Source organism: Monodelphis domestica, chromosome 5, assembly GCF_027887165.1.
Source record: "Monodelphis domestica isolate mMonDom1 chromosome 5, mMonDom1.pri, whole genome shotgun sequence".
NCBI classification, from domain to species: domain Eukaryota; kingdom Metazoa; phylum Chordata; class Mammalia; order Didelphimorphia; family Didelphidae; genus Monodelphis; species Monodelphis domestica.
Window position 1 is genome coordinate 124,954,219 of NC_077231.1, and position 24,748 is coordinate 124,978,966.

The following is a 24,748-nucleotide window of genomic DNA, read 5'->3' on the forward strand; positions in this document are numbered from 1 at the left end:
GCTAATAGGAGTACTGCTTTGCCTTGAAAGAAGCCTGGGATATGATAGACTAGAAGGATCAGACAAAAGGATTGTGATGCAAAGGAAATACACACCCAATATTAAAAAAGAAATTCTCCTGGGATCCCCCATTGCCACTCATCATGGGCTTAGTTCACTTAATAGGGGCCATATCCCTCTACTAGTCTAAAATCTCCATGAGGGAATATCTAGTTCTTTACTTACCTAGTGGTACCTGCATCCCTCCCCCAATTCACCTAAAATGTATAGAGTGAGAGTCATTTTTTTTAACTGTATTTCAGCTGACAAGTCATTTCTAATGGGGTCATATCCCAAGTACAGTCTCAAATTACTCAGTTATGTTGAAGAATGGTACCTTTCTCACTTTCCTTTCTCATTCTCCAATATAATGTTGAGTTTTTTACTTTAATTTTCTATGATTTCCAGAGCTCCTTATAGAGCTGGATCTCTATCTCTATAGAGCTCCTTGGGACTGCTGGTCCAAATTTCCTCACTGGCTATCATCCACCTTACTACCTAGTTCACATTTTCCTTGGGCTTTAAAAGAAACCTCTCATTTATCAAGGAAAGCTCAATGCATGGTAGGATGCAAGCTCCAAATCTGTTGTATCACCAGCATTTGAGAATCAGTTTAAAAAAGGTCACTCTCCTCTCCAATTGGGAAATGGCTGAACAAATTGTGGTATATGTTGGTGATGGAATACTATTGTGCCCAAAGGAATAATAAAGTGGAGGAATTCCATGGAGACTGGAACGACCTCCAGGAAGTGATGCAGAGCAAGAGGAGCAGAACCAGGAGAACATTGTACACAGAGATAGACACACTGTGGTACAATTGAACGTAATGGAGTTCTCTACTAGCAGCAATGCAATGATCGGGACAATTCTGAGGGACTTATGAGAAAGAATGCTATCCACATCCAGACAAAGAACAGAAACGCAGAAGAAAAACAACTGCTTGAGTACATGGGTCAAGGGGGATATGATTAGGAATGCTCATCCTAGTGCAAACATCAACAATATGGAAATAGGTTCTGATCAAGGACACATGTAAAACCCAGTGGAATTGTGCGTTGGCTATGGGAAGGGGTGGGGGGAGGAGAGGGAAAGAATAGGATTCTTGTAACCAAGGAATAATGTTCTAAATTGACTAATTAAATAACATTTAAAAAAAATAAAAAGGTCACCCTCAAAGATTACTTCTAATGGGGGGGGGGGCAGCTGGGTAGCTCAGTGGATTGAGAATCAGGCCTAGAGATGGAAGATCCTGGGTTCAAATCTGGCCTCAGACACTTCCTAGCTGTGTGACCCTGGGCAAGTCACTTGACCCCCATTGCCTAGCCCTTACCACTCTTCTGCCTTGGAGCCAATACACAGAATTGACTCCAAGACGGAAGGTAAAAGTTTAAAAAAAAAAGATGATTTCTAATGGGACTCTTTCCTTCTACGGCCTTAAAAATGCTTCCGGGGGCAGCTGGGTAGCTCAGTGTATTAAGAGCCAGGTCTATAGATTGGAAGTCCTAGGTTCAAATCTGGCCTCAGACACTTCCCAGCTGTGTGACCCTGGGCAAATCACTTGACCCCCATTACCTAGCCCTTTCCACTCTTCTGCCTTGGAACCAATACATAGTCTTGATTCCAAGATGGAAGGTAAGGGTTTAAAAAAATTGAGGCCATTCACAGTGAGTCTCCCCTCTTCTTCATCTCACATCATTCTGGCATCTTCTGCCACTTTCTCCTCATTCGTTCTTATCTCAGATAAAGAAGTAGCCCTTCTTCTTGCCAAGGTCAACCCCTCTATATGCACCTTTAATACCACAACCTCTCATCTTTTCAATCAGTTCATCATCACTACCATTTCCAATTTCTTTCATATCTTAAACCTATTCTTATCTACTGGTTCCTCTCTGATGAATACAAACATCCTAGGCTCCCCATCCTTAGAAAATTCTCATTTGAAATTGTTTTTACATGTAATTGCAGAGAAAACTAAATTAAAAAAAAATTTTAATCCTCACTTGATTGTACCATCCCTGCTGGCTATCATCATTTTTCTTTTTCTCCCCTTTATGGCTAAACTTTTTGAGGTCATCCATAATCGGTGCCTCTCCTTCCTCTTCTCTCACAGTATTTTACATCTTCATTATCCAACAGAAATTGCCCTCTCCAAAGTTACCATTCTGTCTCAATCTTCTTCCTTCTTGATCTCTTTACAACTTTTGATACTATTGATAACTTTTTTCTCCTAAATACTCCTCTCTTATCGAGGTTTTCATGATACTGCTCTCTCCTAGTTTTCCTAGCTCGCTGACCATTCCTTCAGTTGGAAGAGACTTTCTCTCTCCATTATGTCTCTTTGCTTAGCATCACCCCTCAGTTAATTTTAATTATTACATTTCTGAGTCTCCCTTGCTGGATATTCCTCTAAGTCATACCCACTAAAAATGGATCTAGCCAAGGCCATCTTCTCTTCTCTTACTATGCTATCTCACTTGGTGATCTCAACAGTTTCCCTGAGTTCAATTATGATCTCTATATATGTTGAATTTTTGTTGCAGATTATGAAAAATGGAATTGTGTAAAAAAAGGCCATAAAGGTATGTTGGAAGCAGGTTGTGAAGGGTCTTAAATACCAGACTGAGTAGTATTTAATTATGGGGACAATCACAGAAGTTTCTGAGTCATCCAGGGACAAGGTAACATCTGTGACTTAGGGATAGTCTCTGGAAGGCACTTAATAAATACTTGTTGATGGACTGAACAAAGATGAGAAGCATGAATAAAGAGAAGGAGGTGGATTCAAAAAATGGTGGAAAGTTCAAACCCACAGCACTTGGTTGGGTGTAAGAAGTGAGTAGGAGGTATGTGTCAAAGATGATTCCAAGATTTTGAGCCTTTGTGGTGGAGATGACAGAGAAGTTTGGAAGAAAGGAAGTTTTTGAAGAGAAGATGAGTTTACTTTTGGACAATGAGTTGAGTTTGGAAGACACCAAAATAGCAGTATCCTGTGGATAGATGAATATATGGGACTAAAGTTCATCAAAAGAGATAATAGGGCTAGATATATAGATTTGGAAGTCATCTTCATAATCAATAAGGGAGAGAGTACAGAGAAGACAGGAGAAAAGAGGACCGACAACAAAATTTTGAGCGACATCTACATTAAGGAAATAAAGTAGGACGGTAAACCTGTGATGAAAATTGAACAGAGGTCAGCAGATAGGAGGAGAACCAGGAGAGAGTACTGTTATGGAAGCCAAGATCATCAAAAGTACACAGTAGAAAGAGTTGGGCAATAGTGTTATATACTACTCAAAAGTCAAGGCCACTTGGTTTAGAAATTAAGAGGTTAAGGGTAACATTTGGTAAAGTAGTTTCAATAGAATAATATTGAGTTTGAAGCCATATTACAAGTAGTTAAAAAGTGAATGGGGAATGAAGAACTCAAAGCAGAACATAGATGAATCTTTCCCAGGATTTTATCCCAAATTGAGGTGAGAGTGGGGGATAGGATTTGAGTGGCTAATAAAGTAAAGGAAGTTTGTTTGTATTTTAAATATAGGATGGATCTAAATGTATTTATAGATAGTAAGAAAGAGTGAATAGATAAGAAGACACTGAGAATGATTCCAGTTTGTTCTCTCTTCAGTGCTTTATTAGCTTCCTAGTGGTTACTTGAAGCAACCAAATGGCAGTGTAGATAGAGTACAGAATGTGGAATAGGGAAGACTTAAATTCAAATCTAGTCTTGAAGGAAGTCAGAACAACCTCCCTCTGGGGGCCAGGAGTAAACTCTTGCCCAAGTCAGCATAACCATTCCAGCAGCTAAGCAGACACTCCCTGTATTGTGAACCCCTCAGCTAGCTGCAACTGCCAAATCACGACATCCTATTGTTCAACATTTCATGCTAGCCCCCTATACTATAAAAGGTGTTCCCCTAGCCAAGCCAGCATAGCTCCTTCTTTGGAGCAGCCCTAGCGAGGTAGCGCGCTAGAAATAAATGGTGATCCTTTGCTTACTTGCATTGGCTCCATGTCTCCATTCTTGGAGGATTTTCTCAAACTCTACATTTGGTGCATTGGCTGGGAATCCTCCATGAGTGGACCACCAGAACAGGGACACCAGGTTAGTGTGACTGTTGGTGGTAACATTGTGTGACTGTGACTTATGAGGAACTGATCACGGGATTAGGACATATGGCCTGGCCAGTCTCATCGCCTTTGGGGCTTATACAAAGGTGGCCTATTGTCAAGTCCAATTCTGTTGAGTGGTCTGGTTCCACCTGTGTGTGAGTGTGGACTGGCTTAGTACACGATTCCTTTGTCCCATGAGGGGCCAGGCTGGAAAGGCTGGGAAGTGATTTGGTGATCTGCCAGGAATTTTTGTCTGTGGCACCAAGAATTTCTGCCCAGAATATGAGGGGGCCAGAAATTTTTCTTTGTTGATTTTTGCCCGGAAGATTTCTGCCCAGAATATGGGGGGACAAGAAATTCTTGTTTGTTGTTTTCTGCCCGGAGGATTTCTGCCCAGAATATGGGGAGGCCAGAAATTCTTGTTTGTTGTTTTTTGCCCAGAGGATTTCTGCCCGGAATGCAGAGGAGCCAGGAATTCTTGTTTGGAACTTTTGCCTGGAACACAGGGAGTTAGAGTCCCTCTGCCTAGTTTGGAACTAGGGTATGGAGGTTGGACCTTGATTACAGGGGTTGGAGTCCCCTGGGGCTTGGAGTTTGTTTGTGAGGGATTAAAAATCCCCTGGGGCTTGGAGCCCAGCTGTGAGATTCTTAAATGTGTAGGAACTAGATTTCTAGGTTAACCCAGACTGGCAAACTGGGCCTCCTCAGTCAAACCAATACAATTGGGAGCAGACAAATAAGAGACCCTCATATTCTTCCTGTTTCTCTGGAGAACTTACTGTCTGTCTCTTTGTCTTGTTCTTTTTGTTATCTGTATCTCTGTAGCCCTAAAAATGGTCCAGGTTCTCTCTACTCCCCTGTCCCTAGTTTTAGCTCATTGGCCCGACTTTAAAGTCAGGGCTCACAGTCTCTCTGTGGAGATCAAAAGGGTTAAAATTCCAAACCTTTTGTGAGTTAGAATGGCCTCCCTCGGTGTCAGATGACTCAGGGGAGGGATCTGGAACATCTCTGGGTTTCTCCCTTCCCTTCCTCCAAATGCTAACGAGGCTGTGGCTGTAGCTGTGGCTGTGCAGCCAGAGGCGCCTCCACCACCTTCCCCCCTCCTGCACATCTGATGAGGGGAGGAGGCAGGCCCATTTCCCCTAACCCTGAGAACAACCCCCCTTCTTCCACAACAGCCCTTCCTGTCTGAATGGTCAGGCAGATGGTTCTGGGGTTTTTTGTTTGTTTGTCTTACCTGTTTTCTCTCATGTTAAATAGCTGAGCACCATCAAAAAAATTTTAGGAAATTGGCTTTTTGACACCCTAAATTTTAACACCAGGTGGCAATTGGACATACCTTACAAGAAAGAGGGCATAATATGGATAGAAGCCCCTTACTCTTTGCTTGGATTTTAAGGCAAGGACCCGCTGAGAAATCTAGGCAGAGATGATAAGAAAAACAGGCAACCTGGAAGCTATCAGTTCACTGATCAGATCTGCCTCCCTCCTCTGCTACAGGGAGGAGAAGGGTTGATTCTGAACAGACCACAGTTAAAGGCACTTTTCACTTAAGACTAATTCTAAGGGTTGATGCATACAACTTGGGAAGATTGCTAATGAATTTGATATGGTTCAAATGTAATTTCATGTATTGTGGTAACTGTCAATTAAATGTGAAATGTTAGCCAGATTTTCTTGAGCACAACAAAACTCATGGTTAGAAGTTTGTTTTGTTAGATCTTGCAATGCATAATGGTTTCAGTGAATTTGAGAATTGTCTAAAAGTGATTGATAGCCAGCCTGACACAGAGAGGGAATGTTTTATTCTATAAGGACAGAAATTGTACTGGCTATTTTATAGATGTAAAAGTTATCCAGAAAAAGTTGTTATGTTATTGAAAAGAACTTACTCTAGAGTTTAAACTTGGGATTTTTCAAATCAGATGTTATTTTAATGTATGTGCTATCAGAACTAGCAACAAGAAATCATATGACACACAAGCAGTTGTTAAAGTGGTTAATCTGGGCATGGGATTCAATAATACAAGTACTAGGAACTTGGTATTTTGCAAAAGAGGGAATTTCTTTGACTAAGGTTATATGAATTGTTTAAAAATGTGCAAAATGTATAGGAAGGAATTTGTGATCTAGAGATGAACATGTATTCAGATACAAATTATGTGTGCATTTGTACTATAGAGAGAATTATTTTCCACCTAAAAAGGTTAAGGGCATATGATATACAAAGTGTATGTCCATAACAAGACAAATTTGACCAGCCTTGAAATCAAGAAGGGCTTGTCATGAGGATTAAATACAATTCAGTACAGTTCTTTTCCTCTACTTACCATAATGGTAAAGAGGAAAAGCCAGAAGAAATAACTCCCACTGAATCCCCTTATGAGGATACGGTTGCATGAGGAAGATTCCTCATGCACAGTAGAAGAAGTGGGGAATAAAGGAGGTCAGAACAACCTCCCTCTGGGGGCCAGGAGTAAACTCTTGCCCAAGTCAGCATAACCATTCCAGTAGCTAAGCAGACACTCCCTGTATTGTGAATCCCTCAGCTAGCTGCAACTGCCAAATCATGACATCCTATTGTTCAACATTTCATGCTAGCCCCCTATACTATAAAAAGTGTTCCCCTAGCCAAACCAGTGTGGCTCCTTCTTTGGAGCAGCCGTAGTGCAGTTGCGTGCTAGAAATAAATGGTGATCCTTTGCTTACTTGCATTCTTGGAGGATTTTCTCAAACCCTACAGTCTCAGACATTTACTAGCTGTGTGACCCTAGGAAAGCCTAGGAAAGCTCTATCTTTTGCATATAAGTCTTCTCACATGAAAAAAAGAGGACAAAAATAGCATCTACCTTTCAGGATTGTTGTGAGGATAAAATGAAATAAAATTTGGAAAATGCTTTTAAAAACTAAAGTGCTATATAATTGCTAATTATTATTATTATTATCTCTTCCAAAAAATACAAACTCTTCAGCCTGGTACTTAACAACCTTCACAATCTATAATCTTTCTTCATAGCCTTGTTTTATATTACTCCCTTTAATGCACTGTACATTCCAACCAAAATGGAATACTAATTATTCCTGGAATTCAACATATGCTTCTTTCAACTTTGATTTGTGGATTCTGTCTGTGGCTAGAAGATATTCCCTCCTTATCTTTGTCTTCCAGAATCCTTCCTTTCATCAAGGTTCAGCTTAGATGCTACTTTTTCAATGAAGGACAAGAAGACAAGAAATAGAATCAAAGGAATGGATGGAAAGGTCCCCCCTTGCAAAAACAACCTTAAACTCTGAGATAAAAGGAAATAATGATAGTTGGGCATAAATGTACAGTGGTTTTGAGGTATTAAAGAAGGGTGAGATGAAGGAGCAAAGAATGGGTCTCAATTATCTTAGTCAAAAAGGAAGCAAGCTTATCTGCTGAAGGGTGGTGGTAAAGTTAGGGAGAATAGGTCTTAGGTTCTCTAGATCAGGTTTCGAATTTCAGCTATGATACCTTCTATCTGTGCAACCTCAGGCAAGTCATTTAACCTCTGTAGACTTTCATTTCCTTACCCTTAAATAAGGGAGTTGGATTAGATGATCCCTGAGATCTTTTCCTGCTGTTTGTGATCCTATTAACTCATTCTTTTTCCTTTTCCTCAACCAACAATTCACTAAAAATCTCTTGTCATTTCACAACTCTATGCTGCCTCTGACCCATCAAACTTGTGTCTATCAAAAAGGATTTGGAGATCCTTCTCTTCGTGGAAGAATATTATATTTTCTCAAGGATTTCTATTACTCAAGATTGTGTTAACCAGGTATTGGTAATTACTATTCATGGAAATGGGAAGTGTCTCCTTATAAGATCACACAATTCTCTGCTAAAAAGCAGGTTTTACTTTTGAAGCTATCTCATAGGATACTCTATGGATATGTTTGTTTGTTTTTTTACTAAGCAGAGGTCCTTCACTAGGATAATTCTTTCACTAGGGAAAAAAGGAGACTCTCATCAGCAACTGTGGATTTAACCATACAAATGACATCCATACCTACATATCCAACTCTCATCTCTGCCTTGGATGCAAGTTTTCCATCTCCAATTGCCTTTTTTTGACATGTCCATCTTGAGGTCCCATAGGAATCTCCAATTCTTCTTGTCTGAGATGTAACTCATTCATCATCTTTCCCTCTAAACCCATCTTAGTTAACCTATTTCTGTCTTTCTGATTAGCTCTTGTTCTACAGTGCTACACCACCTCTCCTATTCTTATGGTTATGCAAAATTTATTCCAATCAGGTGTTTGGAATCAATTTGGTATTCTCTGTACCTTTAAAGTGGTAGTATATAATTCCCATAATCTCAAAAATAACTGAAGTAAGAGAGAACTTCCTATTTCTTGATATATAATTATGACTTCGTTATGATAACAAGGCTGAGTTGGAACTTACCGAGTTGGAAGTAAGTTCCTTTTCAGGATGCAGGAGAAGGATACTCTCATCTACTGCCCGCAGAGCACAAAGGGACTGAGGAGAGGCTTTTACCTTCAGGTGGGTGACCGTGGATGGAAGGCTTTTTGGTGGCGAAAAGCTTAAATTTACCTGTTAAGGAAAAGGCAGAGGTTAATCAAGTAGCTTTTCTGCCAAGTCATTCCTGGAGTCAATATTGAAATGCAAGTCAAATAAATACCAGTCATGATGCAAGGCAGATGGCTCTGAGGCCCAAATCCTTCCTCCCTTCTCAGTTTGAGTTTTCATGGAATTTATTTATTCTCCATTGGCATATGAGCCTCTGAGAGATTAGATTCATTTATATATGGGAGCTGAGAATAATCCTAATGCATATTTTTTCTTTTTTACTTTGCTATTTAAAAAAAAATCATTTCCATTAAACACTTTGCTATTTGATTCATGGCTGTCATTTGGGGTATTGGGAGAATAAACATTGGAAGGGAGTTTCAACTATGTTTCCCTTATCAGTCCACCTTGAACCTAAGTTATCTGTGATTTCAGAGTTGAGTGGGATACTTCTTATACATGCTTTTACTCTTCTATGACATAAATCACCCACCTTGTTGGCAAAACAGGTTTCAATGTTAAACTTCTTAGAATCAGCAATAATCTCCCCATTTGGTAAAATAGTATAGACAAGAACCCGGGCAATAGGAGCAATGGCTGTTTCCACAAGGAAACTAAGAGAAAATGTTCCTTTGACTGTTGAGTAAAAAGAGTAAAAAGAAATAATTAGAGATCAAGAGACTGTTCTTGGTCATTTGGGGAGGCACAGCAGCTTTGGCAACATGTCTTCATCTTTAGGACATCAGGAAGTTTATTGATTTGTTGTTTTTCAGTTATGTTGGACTCTGTGACCCCATTTGGGTTGTTGTTTTTTTTTAAGCAGATATAATGGAGTGGTTTGCCATTTCCTTCTCTGGATCATTTTCCAGATGAGGAAACTAAGGGTGTGTGACTCTGGGCAACTCACTTAACCCCGTTTCCCTTAGTTTCCTCATCTGGAAAATGATCCAGAGAAGGAAATGGACTAGATTTGAATTTAGGAAGATGAGTCTTCCTGACTCCAGGCCCAGTACTCCATCCACTGTACCACCTAGCTGCCCTAGCCTATTGTTTAGCCAATGGTCATTGTAGTCAATAGATGAAATCATTGAGGTACGTTCTCCATCCAGAGCTCTAATTTCAGAGAAGGGGACTCATATGCTTCTGGTCCTGAGCATTTTCAACTTATTTTAAACCTGAGGTATCCTAAAATTGAAATAGAAAGAATGCTGTTATTAGAGGTGGAATGTTATAGATGAAAGTCACTTGACATTGGAAAAATCTGGGTTCCAGATTGAATTCTGCCACTTACTTGCTGTGTGATATTTAGCAAGTCATTTGCTCTCTTAGTTTTTCATCTATAATACAGCTCTGTTCTCAGAGTATCACGTTAGAGAATGTAAATAATTAAAAACTGTAAAAATGTACATAAATGTAATCTATTATTATTGCATCATGCCATGGGAAGACCCCTCTTCATTCATTATTCCACTGAAACCTCAGGTTGTATTTCAGTATTTCAAGGAGCCATGATTTAATCAGTGTAGGTATTTCTTCTACTAGAGCAGGTCACAGCTCCTCCATAACTGAGTAATTGATCTCAGAGAGTCATTATTGCCAAAATAATTTATCACTCTGTGGCCAACCTGGTGATGAACTACTGGTCCATTCTCAACACCTTTCTAGCTTAGTTCCTGCCATGAGTTTCTACCAGTAAATACCTCTTTGTATATGCTTCAAGAGCCTACACTCACCTCCATGCCACAATTGGGAGCGAGGAGGTGACTTTTATACAGACCTCAAACTAGGGAGAGTTGAGAGGGAAAATCTAGCACTTTACAATAATTTCTAAACCAATGATGAAACTTTAACACATTGTATAAAATTTAAGATTTCTCTCTATTTCGGGCCATTGGATAAGCATTTAGTAAACGTTAATACTAGTATATTAAAGGATAACCTAAGTAGAGGCTGGGGAAGTTGCCTTAAAAACTTTCAAAATTGGGTAATAGTAGCACCAGGTAGAAGCAGCTAGGGGAGAGCCCTGGACCTATCAGGCCTATCAGAAAGACTCATCTTCCTGAGTTCAAATCTGGCCTCAGACACTTATTAGATAAGAGATCACAGGCAAGTCACTTAATCTTATTTGCCTCAGTTTCTTCATCTCTAAAATGATCTGCAGAAGAAAATGGCAAACTATGCTATTATCTTTGCCAAGAAGACCCCAAATGGGGTCATGATAATTTGGACATGACTGAAAGGACTGAACAACACCAAAGCACCAGGAAAGGGACACATTCTTTATCCTTCAACCTAGATGCCAACTTGTGTTAAGGCCATTCCAACAAACAAAGGCAACCCAGGTACTTAGAGTAACCACATGAAACAGGGAGATGGTATATAAGAATTGGAAATCACATAAAAGTGAAGCTAGTCTAAGAGTGGTTCTCCCCTTTCTTCTTCATTTAAAAAACTCTTACCTTTTGTCTTGGGATCAATACTAGATGTTGGTTCCAAGGCAGAAAAACAATAAGGTCTAGGGACTAGAAGACTGGGGTTAAGTGACTTGCCCAAGGTCACATAGCTAGAAGTATTTGTGTCCAGATTTGAACCCAGGAGTTCTAGTCTCCAGGATTGTCTCTATTCTGTAATGGGGAAATTTAGGCCTCTGTGAGAGGGTTATAATATTGTAATGGCTAAAATGTGGCTACAGGATTTATGTAATATTAAACAATGGCCGCCAAGGAATTTACTTATGAAATTCCTAAAATGAACACTCAAGTCAGAATGGAGTTTATGGAGGTTTAATCACAACGGGAGTAGGGAAAAGGAGAGGGAGAGAAGGAGAGAAGAGAAAAGGGAAAAGGGGCTACTCAACCTCTGACCAAGGCAGAGGGAGTTTAGGCCTAAAGGCCCAGGTGGAAAGAATCAGTCCTTAACTCACGTGACCGATCTGAAGGAAAGCTGTCTGCGGGCGTCCTCTCTCTCCAAGCTCCTAACACCAACCCCCGTCTCGCTCTCTCCACAGGAAGTCTGCGAATTCCAGAGGTTGTTCCCTACCTCACTTCCTGTGTCTCACAAATCCAATGGTTGGCTCTAGCTTGGCTTAGGACAGCCCAGGTGGGCAGTTAGTTATTTCTGATTTGTCATTGACTAGCGCATGCCCGTGTAGGTGGGTGTGCACAATTTTTGGGTGCTAGACCAAGATGGAGACTTTTAAAATTCACAATCCCCCCTGATGATGATTGGGAGACTAGTCTCCCCAATTGATCACTAAACATAAGCATACTGCACCCCAAAAATTTCTAACTATAAGTGTATACAAATTTTTTCCACTAAGAGGACAATTATAATAGTTGTAAATATGGGGAAATAGAGGAGAGAGAAGGACAGCAAACCAATGTTTTGCTGGGCGCATTGACAAAAGCCAATTAGGGGGCAGTCCCCTTTGGCATAAGAGTGTACAATTAAAAAATTGAACCACCTCGCTACCCATCTCTCCCTTTTCTTCTTGCATGTCCTCCTATCATGGGCATTCAGCACAACATCAACAAATTACTTTGCTATTGGGAACGTGCTCCTTTGCTAATAAGAACTCTGATGTAGAACTTTGAAATTTGCCAAGAACTTTCTTCACATCACTTCTTAGAGGGACCTAGTTCAGGAATTATTATCTCCATCATGAAAGATGAGGACGCTGAGACTCACAGGGGTTATGAAACTTTCCTATAGTCACAAAAGTGAGTTGGAGTGGAGACTCAGAATCAGGTTTTCTGCATCTAAGATGAACACTCTTCCCACTACATTGGGCTTCTTCTAACCATGCTCTCGCTTTCTAGTTGGAATGAATTTTAAAGCAAGTACTCTCCAGGGTCACCAAGAAAGCAACCAGAAATTCTAGTTTGAGAGGAGGAATGGGGTTTATTTTTTTCTGATAAGGAGATGGACTGAATCTGAGATTCTATGGGTAAAGAGGATTCTCCAGTGAGGTTTCCCCTTTACCAATGCAGATAGCCTAATGCAAATTTACCTATAATGTTCTTCTTAGCCTTAGAGAACCAGCTAGGGCACTAAGAGGTTGTGCCTGGCTTAGGCTCATCCAGCCTGTCAAAGGCAGAGAAAAACTTAAATTCTCCTGGTTCCAAGATCAGTTCTCAATACTGCCTACTCAAGGAGAGAAATTCCCAAAGGACAATGCTTAGAGAGTCCAAAAGTACTGTTTAATATGAGCGGTCTGGGCACCTCATGGGTCCTGGCAAAGGTTCTTGTCACTGAACATCAGGGACCATGGAGGCTACGTTCTTTAGAGACCAGAAAGAGGGATTTGTTATTTCCCTATCTTGTCTTCTTGAGTGGAGCTCTTGGTTTATGGGTTAGATCGTCCTCTTTAGGGAATTTCATTAGTGATTTAAAAATCCTAATCCATCAGAGCCTAATTGTTACTGACATTCAGCAATAATAACACATGTTGTGGGATCACAAGCTTGATGTTAATCATTATGATTATGGTCATCACTCCCAGGCAAGTAATACTACATTAAAAGTCTGGAAGAATAACAAAAATGGAATGGGCCAATAAAGCATTTATAAGATCAGAAATGGAAACAGTGGCTATTCGAAACTGTGTTCTAATTCTAGCCTTCCCCCTACATGGCCTAAAGCTTTAAACCTGGAACAAACCAAAACTTTTGAAACTAGAAGTATTTTCTTATAGTTTTTAACTATAGTTTTATAGTTTTAAACTACATGAAAAGTTACCAAAGAGAAGCAGAAAATAACTTTGTTTTTTATCAAAAATTACAAATATTGAAAACTATGGTTTTCACAGCTAGGTGGCTCAGTGAAGAGTCAGGCCTGGAAACAGTAGGCCCTGGTTCAAATCTGGCCTTAGACACTTCCTAGCTGTGTGATCCTGGACAAGTCTCTTAATCCCCATTGCCTAGCTCTTACTGCTCCTCTGCCTTGAGACCAATGCTTAGTATAGATTGTAAGAAAGAAGGTAAAATTAAAAAGAAAAAGAAAACTATGGTATTCAATTGTTGGTTGTTGTCACTTCAAGCATTTATAAGATTTAGAAATTTTAATTTGTCATCATTCTTTATCTCTAAAGAAGTAGGAGTGAAGGGAAATATATGAGCATTTTAGTATCAATTGATAAAGACCTTCACTCATGCTTGGCTGGTCATGTAAGTTCTTTTTTTTTCTTTCTTTTTTTAAACCCTTACTTTCCATCTTATCTCCCAGTCTCTGGGCCTGACATTCAATCCACTAAGCCATGTTTATTTAGTTCTGATTGAATAAACAATAATTTCAATCATGTTCTGGGTATATTCATAAGGAGACCCCAATTTCCTGACTGCTAAAGCATATACTTTGTTCTCTCCTCTCAGTAAAAATTGTCATCACTGCCTAAAAACCCTCATTCTAAAATGAGATGAAGACTCTGGATATTTGTCATTGTAGGAAAATGTCTAGTCACGAAAAAATAAATCAGAGAAAAGAAAGAAACATAATGAAGTGGGGCATTGAGGAGCAGATGGCTTTTTTCTTTGCGCATTTCCACTATTTGGAGAGGTGGGAGCCTTCTCTCTAGGTGGGAAAATGTATGTCCCTAAGGCTGCTTGGGGTTACAAAGAGGTTGGGAGAGACCAGACTGGGAGCACTCACCATTACTGGGCTTTACAGGCTGCACAAGGGTCCCTGATCGAACAATAAATCCCTTGGCCATGACCTAGAGAAAGAAAAAACATTTTCTTTGATTTCCACCTATCTTATTTTCAATCTGGCTCTCATCTACCATCTTTGTTGTTGAGGTCCAGCTGTCAAAGCAAAGGAGTAAGATGGACATGAAGGGAAATGCAACAGTCCATTCTGGTTTCCGTTCTCACCAGATAATAGAAGGTGAGCTCCTCCAGTTCCTTCAAGGTCTGTTGGTTCAGGATGTAGTGGACCTGAATATTCTGGTTTTGTCCACAGGCCAAGGTGTCAAATATAGGTTCAATGTAGATGTAGCTCTTACTTAAGGAGAAAACGTGCTTCACAGTATGCTGTGTGGACCTGTATTGGGCTCTTCTCCACATGTATCCAAAGCATTGCATCTCATCTTTGTGTTTGGCCTAAGGAAACAGAAGGCAAAGGGGCAGTATTGGATTATCCGTGACTAAGAGCCAAAGCAACCAACCGAATAGGATTACTCTCTTGTCCAGTTGTGGTGTAGCTAGAGATATGTCCCTAAGTCAAAATTTGAGGACAGGCCCCTTATCCTAAAGCCACCCTATAATATAGGGTTACTTAACTCTAGAGACAAAAAGAAGGGGCCACTAGCCAGGGTGTCTTCATTTGCTCATGACTCTGCTACTTTGCAGGGCTTAACCAATGGAACATTAACTCTCAACAAGATGATTGTTGAATTTATAATTTCGAATACTAACTCCTTAACATGAGGGTGCCTCCTTTTAAGCTTAGAGGGTTTCTCCAAAATGAGTATTATTTGTAAATCTACATCCCACTTTTCTCAAGAGCTATTTTATTATTTTTTCCCCATCTAGTTCTGTCTTCCACAAAGTGCTCTTGTTTCTCATGAAAGGTCCATTAACAGGTAGAAAATAACCTAGTATAACTAATTAAATTAGTATACACTGATGTTTGCCATTCTAGATGCCAGACTTCCTACTATTATTCATATTTTGGTGACCCTGTGATTGCTAACATAATGGCAGCTCTAGGGCAGGAGAATAAGAGTCTGGATCTGCATAGGTTTATGGGATTGGAGGCTTTTCCCCCCATCATCTTCTGAGACAAGAATATATAATATTGCTTGAGACTAGGATGATACTAAAAAGAGAACTTGTGAAAAAGAGGAAGAGAGACTACTCTAAAATAGAGAGGCTACACCAGCCACCAACCTCAGCTCAGCTTTCCATGGCTTCTGCAGCTTTGTAGAGCCCCTGAACTTCTGGGGAAAGCCACAGGCTCATATTAGTCTCTCTTCAATTCCAAACAATGGGTCATTTCCTTGCCCCAGCAGATGATGGGCTTGGGGAGAGGGGACTCCAAATCCCATTAGTCCAGCCTATCTATACTTTCCCCCTCTAGAAGAGACATTAGACCAACCTCATTTCTGGTTAGAGGGACAGATCTTTCTTACTTACCAGGAGTCTGATGGAGGGAGAAGTGTAGTTGTCCGTGTCAAAAGAGAATTGGACCAGGCCTTGGTCGTTAGTGGTATAGTTTTTTACAAAGTCACCATTAGATTCTATTAGAGTGATGTAGATAACCTCATTTGGGATGGGAGCATCTTTCCCATCCACTAGGAGCACCTGAGGAATAAACCTGGGATTAGTCCTATGCATAGCGACCACTGGGTACCATTAGAGTGATATAGACATGCTCATTTGGGATGGGAGCATCTTTCCCATCCACTGGGTGCACCTGAGGAATAGACTTGGTCCTCTTTTAAGAATAAATTAGTCCTATGCCCAGGACAAACACACCTCATCCTTGCTTTCCTGTCAAGGTCAAACTCTCCTGATCTACTCTGAAACACGGATTCAGAATTAATCCCTTCATCCTAGTTAGAGTCTAACGAGAAAATCATGTAGCCTAGGCAGTGAAATTTAGGGAAATGAAACATATTAAGTGATTTTCACTTAATGTATCTGGAATCAAAATTACTCCAGTCCTAAACCATGTTATACAGCTCATTATAGAAGTCTTCAGTTGAGTTTTACCAGTTCTGATAATAAAGAGATGGCAGTATTCAAAGACACTGCCTTTTTTTGCTTTTCATGCCCTTAAAATGCATTTGTTCAAAAAGAGCAATGTAAAAAATTTACACATGAAAATCACTCTGTTCAGACTAATATAACATTCACCATTACTTCATGCCAAAAACCACTTATATTCTATGATCTCCATGGGAAGTCCATTAGACGGTAAGTCTGTGACTTTTATTGGAGTGTTGAGAAAGATTATATAGGAAATATCAGAACTGGAAGGAAGGAACTTTCTACCAAATCTATCTAGCTGCTGTCAAAAGCAGCTGGGCTAGCAGCAAAAAGAAGAGAAAAAGCTATGATGTTTTTAACACTTTGAAATTTTTGTTAAAATTTCATAGGTAAGGGGGCACTAGGTGATAGAAAGTGGATAGAAAGCCAAGACTAGAAATGAGAAGTCCTGGGTTCAAATTTGACCTTTCACATTTCCTGGCTGTATGACCCTGGGAAAGTCACTTAACCCCCATTGCCTATCCCTTACCACTCTTCTGCCTCAGAACTCATACTTAGCATCAATTATAAGACAGAAGATAAGGTTTTAAAAATATAATAAAAATAGGAGGTAGCTGGGTATCTTAGTGGATTGAGAGCCAGGCCTAGAGATGGGAGGTCCTGGGTTTAAATCTGGCCTCAGACACTTCCCAGCTCAGTGACCAGTGACCCTGGGCAAGTCACTTGACCCCCATTGCCTAGCCCTTACCACTCACTCTTCTGCCTTGGAACAAATACTCAGTATTGATTCTAAGACAGAAGGTAAGGGTTTTAATTTAAATTTATATATATATATATATATACATATATATATATAACAAAAATAAAAAAGATTTCATACATAAGAATTATAAGGGAAAGGACTCAAGGAATCTTTTTTTGGTGGTTTTTATTAAAAAAATACAATGTTTCAAGTTGTAAGGGGAAACTAAGATCCAAAGAGATTATTAAGAGACTTTCCCAAAGTCATGTAATTAATTAGTAGAACAGCTGCAGCTCAAATCCAGAATCTTAGCCTAATGACTTTGAAATATGATCGCAATGATGATTAACCAAGTAATCTCATAAGCTGTAGATATTCCATATTTATTAGGTGTTCCTACAAAATCTACTGTGCTGAAGATACCCTACCTGCCCAAAGAAAGGGAGTCCATGCCTGTAATGGGAATCCACATTCACAAAAGAGACTTTGCTTATGACATCTGTGATTTCACTGGATCCAGTTCCAGTCAATTCCACTTCTAAAAGGGAAGGAAGCAAAATGTGATCTCTCTTGGAAGAGAATTTTTTCTTAAAATCTGGATGCTGTGTCCACATGTCCGCAATTTCACCTTATCGTCATCACTTATATCCCACATTCATATGACATACGAACCTGTTCCATCCTCTGTGATCTTGGCAGTTGTTTGAAGGCTCATCTGTAAGTCGTCTTTCTTCAATTGGAAAACCTTGGTTTTTAATTTTTGGGAGGTGCAACCTGAACCATCTAGCTGAAAGTAAAGAAAAGATAAGGATTTTGAAATGTCATATTGGGTCAGACTAAGAAGGAACCAGCAGATATGGATAATTAATAGGACCTGTAGTATATCATAAACTTGAGTAGAAACTTTGGGTTAGCCTGGCTGCTCAAACTGTCCTCTTCCAACGACAGGGAGTTCACTACTGCTAACAGTCAATTGGATTTTTCATAATACTCTTTCTGCCTTTTTCAAATGGGCTACTGGAATAGTCCACTAATGGTTCTCCTTAATTTCACTCTCTCTCTCTTCTCCAATCCATTTCCTTCCAAGCTGCCAAAATGCTTGCCCAAGGCCCTGCTCAAAAGTCTTCAGCAGCTCCCTAGAGTCTTTAATACACTCTAAATGAACATCCTAGTGCAAACATCAACAGCATGGAAATAGGTTCTGATCAAGGACACATGTAATACCCAATGAAATTGCGTGATGCTGCAGGAAGGGTGGGTGGAGGGGAGGGAGGGATAGAATGTGATTTTTATAACCAAGGAATAATGTTTGAAATTGACCAAATAAATTTAAAAAAAAATAAATAGAGTCTTTAACACAAAATATAAATTCCTCAGTTCAGAGATTAAAACCTTCTGCAAACATTCTGAGTCCTACCCTAATTGGGCTACAAAGTTGTTGCCCAAATTCTCTCTTGCCTCTGTGCATTTACACAAGCTATTCCCCAGACCTGGAATGTTGCCTCCTCACTACTTCTCGGAATCTTAATTTTTCTTTCAAAGTTCATTTCAGCTATTATCTTCTCCATGAAGTTTTCCCACTCTGAAGATTTATGAGTCCTGTCCCAGTCCCCAAACACGTGCACACATATCCTGTTATTGTCTCTTCCTTTACAGACTACCTTTAATCTACTTATTTGTTCATATATTGCATCCCCTCAATTAATCGACATTTATTAAGCCCTTGGATCCACTCAGTAGACTTGAAGGTGTGGCAGGTGAAAGACGAAATGACCAAGGAAACAAAAGTTTGATCTCCTGAGCATTTTAATTTATTAAACAATGCACGTCAACTGCCCAACAAATGGAGATCAACAGCCTTATGCAGCTTAGGACAAAGGGGAAGGCAGACTTTTAAAACAATTAATGACATAAGACTGATTAATTAAAAGGAAATATTGAGAATATTGGTCATCTGATTTCTAATTGGAGGAAATATTGGGGATTTTCCAAACTGCCTTCCAACTTGGGAGAGTGCAATTCTCTGAATTCAGAAAAAAACACTGTCCCACTCTTCTCAAGTGTCTGCATACAATCAAAGGAATATGGAAATAATAACTGGTTAGATCAGTATGGGGCTGGTTTTCAGATAAGACGCTTGGGTTTGCTTGAGATGTACAATTATGAGAAAGCTCCTTACATCAGTCTTTGGATCTGACCAGTTTCTGGTCAGCTTAACCTAGGTCTTTAGTTAAGGGTCTCTAAACAGCAGGTAGGAATGGTCCAACTTTCCAGCCATGCAGGACTAGGTTCAAACAATGCAATAAGGTTTTCTCCCAGTTCCCACAATTGAATAACTTGTCTCACAAGACAGAAGTTGGACTATACCCATAAATGAAAAGAAAGGAGCTGAGCTAGCTCCAGAATTGAATTACAAGATGGTGTCAGTGTGGTTCACTCAACTCCCACAATGAATCACTTGTCCTAATCCTCTCGATTTCCTCAAAGAGATAAACTTTCATTTTTGTCTTTGCATCCCAAGTATGCCACATAATCTCTGGGAAGGAAGCTAGGTGATACAGTGGCTAGAATGCGGAACTTGGAATCAAGAAAAGCTGAGTTCAAATCCTACTTCAGGCACTATGTGACTAGCTGGGCAAATCAAAGAATTCCTTTGAAACCATTTCCTCATTTATAAAATGACATGTTAGACTAGGTGGCCTCCAAGACTAGAGTCTGGATCCTTTCCAGATCTAAATCTATTATACTATTATCTTATTAAATTAAATTAAACCTGTTAGTTTCCTAATAAAAACATCTTCTTCCACTTACCTGCTTGCTGAATTCTTCACAGATACTCTCTGACTCTTTGCCATAGCAGCCATAATTTTGTGAGTATTTCCTGCACACTTTCACAGTTGCCAGACCTGAAACAGGCTCCCCATAAGTGTATCTGTAACCAGAAAGAAAACACAGAAAACAAATTCATTAGTAATAGAAACAGAGGTTTCCTAGACTAATTTTTTTGTTTATATCTACTTTCTTTTTTTAATTTTATTTTTATTTATTTTATTTTTTTTTAACATTATTTTATTTGGTCGTTTCCATACATTATTCACTGGAAACAAAGATCATTTTCTTTTCCTCCCCTCCCCCCCCCCCACCTTTCCCTCTCCCATAGCCGACGCACGATTCCACTGGTTATCACATGTGTTCTTGACTCGAACCCATTTCCCTGTTGTTGGAATTTGCATTATAGTGTTCATTTAGAGTCTCTCCTCAGTCTTATCCCCTCCAACCCTGTAGTCAAGCGGTTGCTTTTCCTCGTTGTTTTTACTCCCACAGTTTATTCTCTGATTGTGGGTAGTATTTTTTAGATCCCTGCAGACTGTTCAGGTATATCTACTTTCTATCCCTAGCCAGCCAGAGTGAGCTTAATCAGGTTCTCTGGAAATCTTTTAATCTTTAGGTTTCCTACTAAATAGAATTTGGGTTCAACCAAGTGAACCCATCTGATCAAATCTCTGATCTCTATAAGAAAGAATTCTACACAAATATAGAGGTAAATGGACAAAGACGATGGAAGAGGATATAGTTAGTAAGTTGTTTTCTAATAACAATATTGAAAATTATTTTATTTTTTTTAAATCCCTCACCTTCTGTCTTGGAATCAATACTATTTATTGGCTCCAAGGCAGAAGAGTGGTAAGGGCTAAGCAATGGGGGTTAAATGACTTGCCCAGGGTCACATAGCTGGGAAGTATCTGAGGTCAGATTTGAACCTAGGACCTCCCATCTCTAGGCCTGACTCTCAATCCACTGAGCCACCCAGCTGCCCCCTATTGAAGATTATTTTAAATATTTTAATTAGTACTAAATACTCATTTGTTTTGCTCTTGTCAGAAGTTAAATTTTTAATGAATTACTTCTTTTTTTTTAAGTAAAGAAATATATTCCACTGGACCCTCTGAAATCCAGCCTTTTTGCTGTCCTTCCATCTTTGCTTTCTTTGGATTCTTCTCTATTTTTTCTTTGGTTTGCTTTTAGTGATAGGCATTCTATTTTTGGTCCATTAACTCTCCACAAGCCTATTTCAATTGATGTCTCCCCAATACCTAACCATAGAATCATAATTCCATCATATTGATTCCTCTCTGGCTTCTCTCTTCAAAGACCATCATGTCTATAGCAAGTCGTCAGTTAAACTGGTCAGAGAATGCCCTGACCATTATCAAGACAGAACTAAAAGGGTACTTGTTGAGACCTACCTGGTACTTCAAAAGAAACAATTTCTTGTGGCTATCACTATCAAGATTACCCCCTCAAGGGACATGACTGAGGAGAGACTCTAAATGAACACTCTAATGCAAATACCAACAACATGAAATGGGTTTGGATCAAGGGCACAGTGGAATCGCGTGTTGGCTTGGGGGGGGAGGAGGAAAAGAAAATGATCCTTTTTTTCCAATGAATAATGTTTGAAAATGACCAAATAAAATCATGTTTAAAAGGAAAAAAAAAAGATGACCCCCCTCAAGGATGCCCATTAATTGGGAAATTGCTGAACAAGTTGTGATATATAATTGTGATGGAATGTTGTGCTTCAGATGTATCCAACACTTTGTGACCCCATTTGGGATTTTCCTGGTAGTGCTCCTGGAGTAGCTTGCCATTTCCTTCTTCAATTCTTTTTACAGTTGAGGAAACTGAGGCAAACAGGATTAAGTGACTTGTCTAGGGTTACACAGCCTGCAAGTATCTAAGGTTAGATTTGAATTCAAGAAGATGAGACTTCCTAACTCAGAGTCAAACGTTCTATCCACTGAGACATCTAGCTGCCTTTTGATAGAATACTATTGTGCTATAAGAAATGACAAACAGAATGCTTTCAGAAAAACATGGAAAACTACTGGGTCTGTATACAAAAGATCATAAAAAAGGGGAAATGCTCTACTTATACAATAATATTTGTAGCAGCTCTTTTTTGTGGTGACGAAAAACTAAAAATTGAGGGGATGTCCATAAATTGAGGAATGGCTGAAAAAAATTATAGTATGTGTTGGTGATGGAATGCTACTGGGCTGTAAGAAATGATAAGCGAGATGATTTCAGAAAAAGCTGGGAAGATCTGCAGGAACTGATACTGAGAAAACTAAGTAGATCTGGGAGAACAGTGTACACAGTAACAGCAATATTGTAGAATGGACAAATGTGATAGGTTCAGCTTTTAGCAGCAATACGATGATCCAGGACAATTCTGAAGGACTTTTGACAAAGAAGGCTCTCCACCTCCGGAGAAAGAACTGTTGGAGTCAGATGCAGATCAAAGCACACTATCTTTCACATTAGTTTATGACAAATGCATAAGGACATTTTGGACCCATTGAAGCAAAAGCAGCCAGAAAAGACACATTTGCAGATCTACCTCAAGACTCTGTCAAGGACCAGTCTGACCTTGCAGGTCTACAAATCACTATCTAAAGAACACCTTAATGGGCTCAGAACATCCTGACCAGTTAACTTATTATCACAAACCTTGAGCTCTGTCTCTGGGACAAGTGCTTTTGTACTTCTAAAGAAATCCTTATTTCTCTAGCGATGACAGACCAAAGAGGACTTTGAAGATTGCTATTGATGAAGTGTATGTACTCCTCAATGCAGGTGATGCCTGTGTATTCTAATTGGCAGCCAGGATGTATGCCCTTAATATATCATTTCCCTTTGATCATAGAGTGTACAAACTGTATAAATATATGCTCAATAAAATGGAATCTATGACCCCATTCACGACCCCCTTGACCCTCTCAATTTCTCATCCATGCAGGATTTCTCTCTCTTCTCCCTTCTCCCCTGGACTGGTCTCCAGAGAGAACCAGATCTTATCAAGTTTATTTACAGTTTAGTTTTGGAGTTTGGGTTTTATACGAGTATTCTCTTACAACAATGACCAATACAGAAGTATGCTTTGCATGTTAATATATGTATAACTCAAATTAAATTGATTATCATCTCCAAGGGGGGGACAGAAGAGAGGGATCTTATAATTCCAGAAAACATGTTGAAAATCATTATAACATTTAATTGGGAAAACAAAATATCTTTGAATAAGTAAAAAAACTAAATAGAAAAAATAAAGAAAAACCTGGAAATACTTATATGGACTGATGCAAAGTGAAATGAGAAGAACCAGGAGAACACTGTACACAGTGTTCACAGTTCACAGTAACAGCAATATTGTACAATGCTCAACTGTCAATGACTTAGTTATTCTCAGCAATACAGAGATCCAAGACAATTCTGAAGGGTGATGATGATGAAAATTTCTACCCACTTCCAGAGGGAGAGATGATGGTGTCTGAATGCAGATTGAAGTCTACACTTTTATTTATTTGGGTTGGGGAGATCTGTTTTCTTCTACCACATGACTCATATAGACATATGTTTTGTATACACATGTATTACCTATATCAAATTGTTGCCTTCTCAATGAGAAGGAAGTAGAAGGAGGAAGGGAGAAAATTTGGAACTCAAATTTCTTTAAAATGCTTTACATGTAATTGGAAAAAAATTTTTTTAAGATCACCTCTCAGCTTTGTAGTAGAAGGTATTCAACTTCTAGTATGGCACGAAGATGGAAAAAATGGTACAAAAAATGATCTACAGGAGAGGAAAAGGCTTGGATCCATTTAGCAATGTCTTAGTATTAGAGAAACCATGAAATAACTTCCATTCTATTAGAGTTTCCTTTTACTAAGGTTCAAACTGGAGAAGAAAAAATAATCTACTCACTTTCCACAGACTGATACGGTAAGGTCTTCATCTGTGATGATGATTTTTTTTGGCATCTTGACCTGCACCTCAAATTTGGGCAATACTGTTGAGAAAATGGGGAAAACGTGACAATCTAACACACTCTTTACAAACCAGTTGTCATCTTTGTTTGAACTCTGCAGAAGTGCCTTCAATAACATCTTAGTCATTTTCAAAGGGCAATTCGATGTCCTCAAGTATCTAATTAATTCACAGATGTCAACTTGAGCTATCAGAAATCTAACTAATGAAATGGCCTGGCCAGATCTTCATAGCTCTAACAGGAAATGAAACAATTTTACTGACAGGAGAATTTGTATGTTCACAGAGTCACTTGTACCTAGAGCCCCCACTTCATTCTCTTTGATTCTTCTTCCAGTTAATCAATCCTATTTATTAACTGCCTCCTTCTTTGCATTTCCATTCTCCCCACCCTAGAACAGGTGTGTATGACTCTTAGTAACCATGCATAACCAACCCTCCTAATTTTCGCTTTATTTTCCAGGGTCTGCCCTTCCTAATCCATTTTTCAAACTGCTCCACAGTTCTGATCATGTCCTTCCTCCAAACTGTTTAGTCTCCCTATTGCCATTTCCCCCCTGCTAAAACCCTTACTTTCTACTTTAGTAACAATTCTAGAAAGAATGGCAAGAGGTAGGCAAACAGGGATAAGTGATTTGCCCAGCGTCACACAGCTGAAAGTGTATGAAGCCACATTTGAACCCAGATCCTCCTGACTCTAAGCCTACCTCCCTATCCACTGTACCATCTAGATGACCATCCCTTATTGCCTTCT

The 24,748-nt window shown here is 39.4% G+C and overlaps 1 protein-coding gene across 2 annotated transcripts in view; it reads right to left on the reverse strand.

The window, feature by feature from the left end:
* The window catches only part of A2M (alpha-2-macroglobulin), an 89,399-nt gene that overhangs the window by 47,559 nt on the left and 17,092 nt on the right, over positions 1-24,748 (reverse strand). For both annotated transcript variants that reach the window (XM_007503621.3, XM_007503620.3), the window contains exons 7-15: positions 23,932-24,016; positions 19,975-20,095; positions 17,836-17,950; positions 17,592-17,701; positions 15,846-16,013; positions 14,583-14,810; positions 14,362-14,425; positions 9,209-9,351; positions 8,590-8,739 (exon numbers count right to left, since the gene is read on the reverse strand). In XM_007503621.3, the coding sequence (XP_007503683.2) occupies positions 8,590-8,739; positions 9,209-9,351; positions 14,362-14,425; positions 14,583-14,810; positions 15,846-16,013; positions 17,592-17,701; positions 17,836-17,950; positions 19,975-20,095; positions 23,932-24,016 (1,184 nt within the window). The remainder of the gene's footprint in view (positions 1-8,589; positions 8,740-9,208; positions 9,352-14,361; positions 14,426-14,582; positions 14,811-15,845; positions 16,014-17,591; positions 17,702-17,835; positions 17,951-19,974; positions 20,096-23,931; positions 24,017-24,748) is intronic.